The sequence below is a fragment of the Orcinus orca genome, chromosome 20 (genome assembly GCF_937001465.1).
Source record: "Orcinus orca chromosome 20, mOrcOrc1.1, whole genome shotgun sequence".
Lineage (NCBI taxonomy): Eukaryota > Metazoa > Chordata > Mammalia > Artiodactyla > Delphinidae > Orcinus > Orcinus orca.
This window is the reverse complement of record NC_064578.1, coordinates 50,634,375-50,644,923: the sequence shown is the minus strand read 5'-3', so window position 1 is coordinate 50,644,923 and position 10,549 is coordinate 50,634,375. Positions and strand designations below refer to the sequence as shown.

The 10,549-nt window shown below is 60.3% G+C and overlaps 1 protein-coding gene across 5 annotated transcripts; it reads left to right on the top strand.

Annotated features, from left to right (window-relative positions):
* The first annotated feature begins 263 nt into the window (after positions 1 to 263).
* Positions 264 to 9,612, top strand: BBC3 (BCL2 binding component 3). 5 transcript variants are annotated; one of them, XM_012533496.3, is made up of 4 exons: positions 264 to 486; positions 4,365 to 4,653; positions 6,048 to 6,238; positions 8,492 to 9,612. In XM_012533496.3, the coding sequence occupies exons 1-4, from the start codon at positions 430 to 432 to the stop codon at positions 8,606 to 8,608; spliced, it is 654 nt and encodes a 217-aa protein (XP_012388950.1). In that variant the 5' UTR covers positions 264 to 429; the 3' UTR covers positions 8,609 to 9,612. The 5 variants fall into 5 exon arrangements, with proteins under 5 accessions (XP_012388950.1, XP_033286530.1, XP_033286529.1 ...); XM_004271118.3 differs by lacking the exon at positions 264 to 486 and adding an exon at positions 1,520 to 1,660; XM_033430640.2 differs by lacking the exon at positions 264 to 486 and adding an exon at positions 1,667 to 3,985.
* Positions 9,613 to 10,549: the final 937 nt, after the last annotated feature.

The following is a 10,549-nucleotide window of genomic DNA, read 5'->3' as shown; positions in this document are numbered from 1 at the left end:
CTTGAGATCTGCGTTTTCTGCTCTTGAGAAGTCGAAGGGTCTGGCCTTGGAGGGAACCAAATTTGAGAACCTGGATATGCCCACCTTTGCTGGGGTCTGGCACCCCTTCTCAGCTAGCCCAGAGCTGGGCACTCAGAGGACACTTGCCCTGTGATGACACAGTTTGGTTTGCGGTGTGACATAGAGGAAATGGAAGGTGCAGGGGAGACAGAACCCAGAGTCTTTGTGGGGGGGCAGGACACCACCTAGTGACCACATCAGAGTGGGGGAAGGAGTGACAATGGGAAACTGAGAAAGGAAAGGGAACTGAAAGGCAGAAAACCCGAGTGAGAGTCACTGCAGGGACTGCCCGGGCATGTCCCGTGCCAGGTGCCCGGGGCTTTCTCATAGCCCTGGTTCCCCCACCAGACTCGTGGCGAGTGTGGTCAGATGTGCACGCTTCTGGAGTGTCCCATCAGTGGGCCAGTTAGCAGGAACCTGTCACAGGTGTGACTTTGTGACTGTCTGTTGATGGGGGGAGTTTATGTCTGACTTGATCTGTGTCTGTGACGGTCAATTTCTGACAATTTTAATGTGTCAGTTGTGAGCTGGGGTGGGTGTGTTTGTGTGTGTCTCTGTAGGAGTTTCATCGAGATCAAGCTGTGTGTCCAGGTGTCCCTGTGACAGGTGTTGTGTGTGTATGTGTGTGTGTTCAGCTGAGCCTATCAGGAAGTTTCTATTTCCTGAGAAGCTCTCAGACTGTGTGTGTGTTGTGGGTACCTGCTCAGTGGGCATGCTTGTGAACCTGATAGGTTTGTGGGTCTAGGTGTGCTCAGCATTGTGGGTGTTTGTGCAACTGTGTGTGTCCCTGACATTGTAGTATGTGCGTCCCAGTGACCCTGTTAGCAAGTCAGATTATGTATTTGTGTCTGGATGTGTGAGTGCTCCGTCAGTGTGTGCGTTTGTGCATCCACGCCTCTGTCCAGGGTGTGCATTTGTGTGTCTGCAAGTCGGCTTGTCCCCGAGGCCCTGTCAGCACGTGACTTTGTGTACCCTGGAGCGCCAGACGGTCAGTCTCCGTACACGTCTCTGGGTGTGTGTGTCTGTGGGTCCCAGTCAGTGTGTCAGTGTGTGTGTCCGGCTGTCCCGCTGTCTGAGCGGCCGATCAGCGCGCCTCCGCGCCCCGGGCCAGGTCCTGCCCCGCCCCCGGTTGCAGGGAAACCCCCCGCGCCGAGGTTGGGGGCGCGGCGCGCGCCAGCAAGTCCCGACTTGTCCGCGGCTGGCGGGCGGGGCAGTGGCGTCACGCGGGGGCGGGGCGTGGGACCCGCCAGGCGGGGGCGGGGCGGGGCGGGGCGGGGCTGCCGCCGAGCGGGCCCGGGATCTGCCGGGCGGCCTGAGACGCGGCGCGAGCCACATGCGAGCGGGTGCCTGGTGGCGGCGGCGACGGCAGCGAAACCAGCAGCGGCGGCGGCCAGGACGCGGACGCGCCTGCGGCCCGAGGAGAAGCCGAGGCAGCAACAGCAACGGCAACAGCGGCAGCCACTGCAGTTAGAGCAGCAGCAGCAGCAGCAGCAGCAGCCACAGCAGCAGCCGCAGCGAGCGGCGCTCGGCGGGCGCGCCCTCCTGAAGGAAGCCGCCCGCCCCCCATCACCGTCCCCTCCGGCGTGTTCATGCCCCCGGGGTGAGTGTGCGCGCCCCAAGTCCCAGCCAGCGGCGATTGGCCAGGCCGGGTGGGCTCCCTGGAGGAGGTGGCGGGAGTGCACTCGGAGAGCAGTGGGGGGGACGCTGAGTCCCTACACCGTGCCTCCCTCTCTCCCTGCCCTCCCCACCCCCCATGAGGCTGGTGTCGCTGGGCGGGAGGCACTGAGGGTCCGAGAGCGCAGGTGCCTCAGCGGTCTGACGGGTTTGTTTACAAACAATGGGGTGCGGGCTCGGCAGCGCCTCCTGGCGGCCAGTGCGGCTCCGGGGAAGTGAGTCGACCCCGACTGCCCCGGCCCCTGCAGTCCGGGGGGGGCGGGGGGTGGGGGGGGAACGGCGTGGAGGGGCGGCCACACCCCGGGCGCGCGCGCGCGCCGGGGGCGGCGACAGGGGGCGGCTCGCGGGCCGTGAAGTCTGCGGCTCCTGCGGGCGGGGGCTGCGCCCCAGCAACAGCCTGTTATTGGCCCCGCGCTCGCCTGGCGGGCGGGGCGGGCGCACGTGGCGGCGGCGGGGTAGGGGGGGCTGTGACAGCGCAGGGGGGCGTCTGGGCCCGCCGTGGGAGCGCGCGTGTGCGGGGTTGTGGATCTGCAGGTGTCTCGCCTGGGTGTGTGCGTGTGTCTGGCTCCGAGTTTGTGCTGGGGTCTGCAGGGAGTGCTTGTGTCAGTCCCGGGGAATGGTGGGGCTGTGGCCCGTCGTGGTGTGCGCGCCGTCCCCATGCGTGTTTGTGTGGGGTTCTGTCTGTGTACGCCGCGCCTGAAGGCGGGTGCTCTGTTTATGTGTGGTGTACCTGTGTTGTGTCCTCTGTGAGAGTTGTCTGTGTGTGCTGTTTGGGGGTGATTCTGTGGGTCTGTATTGCCTGCCTGTGTTATAGTGTGTGGTTGTAGTGTGTTGATGTGTTGCTTGAGTGAGCTGTTTGTGTGTTTACATGTGTGTCTTGCCCGATGTGCTGTGTTTGTGTGTGCTTGTGTGTCTTGCCTGTGTGTACTGTCTGTGACTGTCTGTGACTATCTCAGCTAAGCGTTTGTGATGGTGTGCCTGCCCAGTGCCGATGTCTGTTTTCTCTCCAGGTGTCTGTGTGAGTTCTGCGTGGTGTGTGTGTCTGTGTGTGTGTGTGTGCTGGGGGTTGTCTGGTCTGTGTTTGCCTTGTGTGTCTGGCATCGGCGTCTGGGAATTGAGGAGCTGGGCTCTGTGGGGTCTGAGCAGAGCAGTCAGTGGATGTTGCTGGCAGCCTCTTGTATGAGGCTGTGTCTGAGCCCGTGTGTGTGTGCGTGTGTGTGTGTGTGTGTGTGTTGGGTCTGAGGGGCTTGTCTCTGATCGGCTGGCTGGCTCATGTGTGTCATGTGGGCTGCGTGTGTGTAGTGTTTATGTCAGTCACGTGAGACCAGTGTTTTCTGTGGGTGCTTTAGGTGTGCGCGCTGCCAGGGCAGTGTAGGATTAGAGTTAGCTGTAGTGTGTGTGTGTGTGCGCGTGTGTGCGTGCATGCACGCGTGCATTTGCGTGTGTGTCCGGGGCTGACAGTTGGTGATGGTGTTTGGAGGTTGGGGGAGGAGGGAGGGTTGGTGTCTGCTGTTCTGCTGTTGCGTCTCTGTGTTGTTGCCGGCATGTGGTGATGCATCTGGGTCTGATGACATGTGTCTGTGTGTGCCAGCTTTACATGTGTCCTGGGGTCTGAGAGTTGGTGACAAGTGGGTGTGTTTCGGTTGTGTCGGTCCATGTGTGTGTCCATGGAGGTCTGTTTTGTGTTGATATGTGTGTGAGTACTGAGGTGTGTGGGTCTTATCTATTGCGCGTGTGTTGTCGGGAGGGGCATGTGTGTTTGAGAAGTGTGGCAGTGCCTATTTGGTGTGTGTTTCTGTCTGTGCTTGTGAGGGCTGCATAGTGTGTATGTGTGTGTCTGTGGGCCTATTAACAGTGGCTCAGCGGGTGAGATCCTGACAGTTTGTATATGTGTGTGTATGGGGTGGAGGGGATGGGTTGTGCCAGCCACTCTGCATTGTGGGGATAGTTCTTCCTGTGGCCTGTGTGTATGTGTGTGTCCACGTTTTGGTCAGTGTTTGTATGTGTCTGTCCTGGGACATCTCAATGTTTCTGTGCAAATGGGAGACGAGGTGGGAGGTCTGGCTGGCCAGTCCTGCGTGAGCCTTTGTGTGTGTGTTGTGTACCCTCCACACACACCCCTTTGGGTCCTGTGTGAGTCCCCATGTGTGTTGCGAGGCATCACAGTACCTGGCTGCCCTCCCTGTGTGCCCATCACTGTGTTCCGGAAGTTAATCCCACCAGCCCAGGCCCTGTGTGAGTCCCACGTTGGGTGAGTTTGTGTTGCGGGGCTGTCAGCCCTCATACACACACACACACCTGACAGACCCACAAGTCTGGGTCCTGCGTGAGCCCTTGTCCTTGCTGTGACAGCCATCCTGTGCCTCCTTGTCCCTCATGTGTGCCCATCACCATGTGCACGGGAGGCTATTCCGGCCAGCCCAGGCCTCGGGTCAGCCCGGAGGGATGTGTCTTGAGGGGCCATCACACGCACCTACAGTCCCCTCCGTCTGGGCCCTGCGTGTGTTGTGGGCACCAGCCCTGGGCTGCCTGGCCTGCCATGTGTACAGGAGTGGGGTGCCCTGTGTACCCCGGGTGGGATGGGTCCCTGCACTTCCCGGCTGACCGCATCCCTTTGCCCTGTCCTGCAGGCCCCAGGGAGCGCCATGGCCCGAGCACGCCAGGAGGGCAGCTCCCCCGAGCCCGTAGAGGGCCTGGCCCGCGACGGCCCGCGTCCCTTCCCCCTCAGCCGCCTGGTGCCCTCGGCCGTATCCTGCGGCCTCTGCGAACCCGGCCTGCCTGCTGCCCCCGCCGCCCCCGCCCTGCTGCCCGCCGCCTACCTCTGCGCCCCCACCGCCCCGCCCGCCGTCACCGCCGCCCTGGGGGCCCCCCGCTGGCCTGGGGGTCCTCGCAGCCGGCCCCGAGGCCCGCGCCCCGACGGTGAGTGCCCGCCCCGCACCAGGGATGCTGGGAGCAGGGAAAGAGAGACACGGAGGAACCGGAGAAGTGGGAGCGAGTGGCGGGAGGTGGCGAGCCGGCCGGGCCACGGGGAGGGTGTGGCCAGTGTGGTCTTTGTGTTGCAAGAAGCAGGAAGACTGAGTGGGAGGCAGGGGGTGGGGGGAAGCCGAATGGGAAGTCCCTCCTGGAATCTGACTGCAGTCCCCGAGTTGCAGCCCACGGCCTTTTCCGGGCCTCGGGCAACAGCTGTTTCCAAGCCCCCTTCTCCCGGTCTGGGTCCCCTGAAGCCCCCTGAGGACTGTAGTTGGAGAGAGTGGGCAGAGATGACTGTCACTTCTGGACATTGGGGAGGGGTCGAGGGTGGCCTTTTGCCTTTTATCTGCATCTCTTTGGCCAGGGCCCGCCCTCTCTGCAGTCCGGCCGGAGGAAGGAGAGGGGGAGGGGCAATTGTATGGGGAAAGGGTGGGAGACGGGTCTTGGGGAGGGAAGGGTTAAAGGTCCCCTGCCTGATGGGCTGTTAACTCCGTGGTGCCCGGCTAGCCCCATCCCAGCCGGCACACTCGGTGGCAATGGAAAGATTGTCCCGGTTTCCCTCCCCACCCCATCCCCGGACCCCAGAGAGATCAGGAGAGAGAAAACTTCCCCGGCTCTGCTCCTTGGCAGCAGCGGCAAGAGGAGACCCGATTTCTAGACCAGAGTCACAGGTGTGGAAACTGAGGCCCTGATTTTAGGTCTCAGGGATCCCTCGTGCCAGGACCTGGCGTGACAGAAGGGAAGAAGAGACGTCAGGGGAGCTCAGAATGTGCGTGTGGGGAGGAGGCAGGAAGGCATCTCCCGCATCCCAGCCCCCAGGCCCCTGCTCAGAGGCAGCCACAGTCTGGCCTTCAGGTTTCCAGGCCTCGGCCACATCCGGGGGTGTGGCTTCACTGTGGTTGGACACTAGAGGGCAGGAGACCTGAGGCTTGTGACTGGGTGTAGTCAGTCACCGTAGCCCTGTGTGACCTTGGGCCACTTCTTAGGGTGAGCCTCAGTTTCCCCATCTGTTGAGTGGAGCAGTCAAAATTTGGCACCGTTTTGGAAGTATTTAGGTAGGATAAGAGGAAGCACTTCCAAACTAACACGGGTAGTGAGGTGGTGGCTGGCTAGACAGGTGACCCCAGGAAGGCCTCCCCAGGACTTCTTTTTTGCCTGGGGAGTAGGAGCTGAGAAATCTGGCTCTTAAAGGGGAAAACAGAATCTCTAAAATGAGGTGGGGTGCAGGAGAGAAATCAGGCGGCTGGAAAAGGGAGAAGTAGGCCCTGGATAACGGGTCCCTCCGGGACACCTCAGGGCCTAGAGGGGTGGTGGGTGTGACCACGGCCCCCGGCTTTTCCCAGGTCCACAACCCTCACTCTCGCCCGCGGAGCAGCACCTGGAATCGCCAGTGCCCAGCGCCCCGGGGGCCCTGGCGGGCGGCCCCACCCAAGCGGCCCCGGGAGTCCGGGGGGAGGAGGAGCAGTGGGCCCGAGAGATCGGGGCCCAGCTGCGGCGGATGGCGGACGATCTCAACGCGCTGTACGAACGGCGGGTGAGTGCTGGGGGAGGGGTAGACGGCAGGTGGGACTTCCCGCCGGGGAGGGGGCTGCGGCGGCCCAGCCAGATGTGCGGCAGCTGCCGCCCTGCGCGGCGGGGTCGCGCTGGGGACAGGCAGGTGGGAGGGGCGGCGTGTCCGCGGAGCCGCCGTAGGGCTAAGGCCCGCGCCGCCGCTGTCACGGCCCGGGGGAGGGCCGGGGCCGGCGTATCCCCGAGCCCTGCAGCGCGCCCGGGGTCCGCGGCCGCGGCGGGGACTGAGGGCGGCGCTCGGCTGAGCGGCTCATATATCCCGGGCTATTTATAGCCGGTGAGTCAGCAGCGGCGGCGCGGCCGCGCCCGCCCCTCCCGCCCGCCCGCGCGGCTGCGGCGCGCCACCCCGCTTCCCGGGCGGGCCGGGGGCGGGCCCGGAGGAGGCCCGCCCCGCCGGAAGCCCCGCCCCGCTTGAGGCTCCGCCCCCAAGGCCCACAGCCAGACCTCTCATTAAAACAAAATATTTGAAGCCTGCAGCAGTGAGCAGAGAATAACAAACACCAGGGCGCCCACCACCCAGATCTGTCCAACCTGAACATTACACCCACACTGCTTGCTTATTCAAAGAAAAAACAAAAACCGGATGTTGTGAAGCTCCTTGTTTCCCTCCCTGACCCTCTTCCCCTCACCCCTCCCAAAGGAAACCTCTCAAACCTCTCAAATTGGCCTGTCCATTCCTCTGCAGGTGTTGATTCTTCTACTACATATTTACCAGGCCACAAACAATGCTTAGGATTGTGGGGCGTTTCAGACTTAATATACATGATATAGTATGTATTCCTCTCCAAACTCTCTGCTTCTCAGTGTTAGGCTCGAGATTCATCCATATGGGCAAAGGAGCTTTAATTCATTCATTTTCATGGCCATGTAGCATTTTATTGGATCGACATGTAGTATCCTTGTTCATTTTCTCATTGGTGAGAAATGTCTCAAAATTTTATTTATTTATTTATCTTTGTTGGTTGATTTGGGCTTTTTTTTTTGGCTCTTCAAAAAAATACACATCTCCAGGTGCACGCATGTGTCTCCAGAGCAGATACCTGTCTGGTCTGCCGGCCCTCAACCTTAGTAAATGGTAGCCTGCTCACCAAGGTGACTGTGCCAGGTGGCACTCCACAGCAGTGTAAGAGCGGCAGGCTTTTAAATTTCTGCCAATCTGATGTGCCCCCTTGGCCACCTTCTCCTGGCTGCAAAGTTTAGTGGGGAGTGATAAGGAGGCAGGCTGGTACCAGGCAGCCCACCCCCAGGCACCCATTAGGATCATTAGGATGGTTTATTTTTTTTTGCGGTACACGGGCCTCTCACTGTTGTGGCCTCTCCCGTTGCGGAGCACAGGCTCCGGACGGACGCACAGGCTCAGCGGCCATGGCTCACAGGCACAGCCGCTCCGCGGCATGTGGGATCTTCCCAGACCAGGGCACGAACCCGTGTCCCCTGCATCGGCAGGCGGACTCTCAACCACTGCACCACCAGGGAAGCCCTATCTGACCTTCTTGAGATTAGGTGGGCCCTGCTAATTAGCACCGGATTTAGCCCTGCATTCAGTACAGGGAGTGGAGAGTACTATAGGTATTCATAAGTTTTTTAGTATTGTTAATTTTTATTGGTGGGAGGCCTTTTCTTGTATCTAGCTTCCTTCGTTTCTAACACTGTGGAACTGAGATGGTCCTAGAGGCTACCCCCAGCCTTCATCCTGCCACTGAGGAAAGGGCAGGGGGTTAGCTTTACCTCGACATGCTTTCGTGCAGCTTCAGCGCAGATGGTGAACCATTCCCAGTTCTTCCACAGATTGTTCTAGAATTGCTGAGACTGTGAGCTCCCTGCCCCCTCCTGTGTGGCTCACCAGCCTTTTATGGGAGGGCAGATGGGCTGCAATCCAGCCCCACCCCTCAGCCCCGTGTGACTTTGGTTGGGTAACTTTCTCATCTGGAGACCAGGGACTAGGAGACCACAGCTAATATGTGCAGGCCCTGTGCTGAGGACATTGTCTGCATCCCTTCCGTCCTAGTCTCATGTTCCAGAGGACCTTGGCCCAAGGTGGGCAGAGAAATGTATCTGGACCCCATGAACAATAATAATAGTACCGACCTCAGAGGGTTGGTTGAGGGCGTAGCTCACTCTTAGAACCGTGCCCTGTTCCTCGCTGCCCTTCGACCCGACCACCTACGCGCGCCCATCTCAGGGCCACTCTAACTTGGTCTTCGCTCTCTTTCCCTAGAGACAAGAGGAGCAGCAGCGACACCGCCCCTCCCCCTGGAGGGTCCTGTACAATCTCATCATGGGACTCCTGCCCTTACCCAGGGGCCGCGGAGCCCCCGAGATGGAGCCCAATTAGGTGCCTGCACCCGCCCGGTGGACGTCGGGGACGTGGGGGGCAGGACCCTCCCACCTCCTGACGCCCTGGCCAGTGCGGGGGACTTTTTCTGCACCATGTAGCATACTGGACTACCAGCCCTGCCTGTCCCAGGGGCGGGCCAGGGCAGCCACTCCGGACCCAGCCCCGGCCTAGCCTGCGGGGCACTGACGGAGATGTGGACTCCTGGGTCCCTGGCTGAGGAGCCAGGGGAGAGAGGGCTGACGGACTCAGCGTCTGAAGGCGGCGGTGACTGAGGCGGTGGGGACTGAGCCGCCCGCCTCTGCCGCCCATCACCATCTCAGGAAAGGCTGCTGGTGCTGGCTGCCCGTTCCAGCTGCAGGGGTGACACTGGTGGGGGGGGGGTGTCTCTCTCTCTCTCTCTCTCCCAGTGTTCCTTCACTTTGGGCCTGGCCTCAGGCCCCTGGTGCTTCCCCCCCTCCTCCCGGGGAGGGGGCCCGTGAAGAGCAAATGAGCCAAACGTGACCACTAGCCTCCTGGAGCCAGAGAGTGGGGTGTGTCTGACGGCCGCCCCAGCCCAGCGCCCAGCCATCTTCCCTGAGCCAGCCGGCGGGTGGTGGGCATGCCTGCCTCACCTTCATCTGGGGGTGGCCAGGAGGGGCCCAGACTGTGAATCCTGTGCTCTGCCCGAGACCACCCCCCGCCCCCCCATCAATCCCATTGCATAGGTTTAGAAGAGAGCACGTGTGACCACTGGCATTCATTTGGGGGGTGGGATATTTTGGCGGAAACCGCCCCAGCCTTAGTCCCCAGGGCGAAGCGCTGGGGGGAAACGGGGAGTCAGGGAGGGGGGGAATCTCAGAAGAGGGAGGAGTCTGGGAGCGGGGAGGGATGGCCCAGCCTGTAAAATACTGTATATGCGCTGCTGTAGATACCGGAATGAATTTTCTGTACATGTTTGGTTAATTTTTTTTGTACATGATTTTTGTATGTTTCCTTTTCAATAAAATCAGATTGGAACAGTGGATACTCTTCCTGCTCTCCTTCCCTGCAGAGGGGCGTGCGCAGAATCTGTGAGCCCTGTCTCGGAGGAGGTGGGGGGCAGTGCACACATCACCCTGAGGTGTCTGTCCTTGTGTTTAAAGGACGGCGCCGGGGGACTTCCCTGGTGGCGCAAGGGTTAAGAATCCGCCTGCCAATGCAAAGGATGCGGGTTCGAGCCCTGGTCCAGGAAGATCCCACATGCCGCGGAGCTACTAAGCCCGTGCACCACAACTACTGAGCCCGAATGCCACAATTACTGAAGCCCGCACGCCTAGAGCCCCTGCTCCGCAACAAGAGAAGCCACCGCAACGAGAAGCCCGCGCACCGCAACGAAGAGTAGCCCGCGCTCGCCGCAACTAGAGAAAGCCCACGCGCAGCAATGAAGCCCCAATGCAGCCAAAAATAAATAAATAAAATTAAAAAAAAAAAAAAAAGGACAGCCCCGGTGCCACTGTGTGCAACCAACCTTCATGCACCTTTCCTCAGCTCCCACTAAAAGCTAAGCCCCTGAAGACAGGGCCTTTTTGGGTGTTTCCTCCTTACTTTATCCCCACTGGATAAAGTATGTCAGGGGGGCTCGATATTTACGGAATAAATGAATGACCTATAACTTACTCAGAAGTCCCACTGGGAGGAGTCCTGGGGAACTGTCAGTCATGAGATGGACCTGGTCCCTGCCCTCAGGGACACAGATATGACATCTGGGATCAAGGTGAAACTTCACCCATGTAGCCACCCTAGCATACTCTTAACCGTAAGGCCTAGCATTAAAAACCTGTGTTGAATTAATACAAGAAGGGGAGGGAATTCCCTGGTGGTCCAGGGGTTAGGACTTAGTGCTTTCACTGTCAAGGGCCCAGGTTCAACCCCTGGTGGGGGAACTAAAATCCTACAAGCCACGTAGCGTGGCCAAAAAAT

Coding starts and splice junctions, on each gene's coding strand:
- BBC3 (XM_033430638.2), top strand. CDS start 913: ATGTGTGAGTGCTCCGTCAGTGTGTGCGTTTGTGCATCCACGCCTCTG. Junction 1,661..6,047: donor GGCGTGTTCATGCCCCCGGG/GTGAGTGTGCGC, acceptor GGCTTTTCCCAG/GTCCACAACCCTCACTCTCG. Junction 6,239..8,491: donor ACGCGCTGTACGAACGGCGG/GTGAGTGCTGGG, acceptor CTCTTTCCCTAG/AGACAAGAGGAGCAGCAGCG.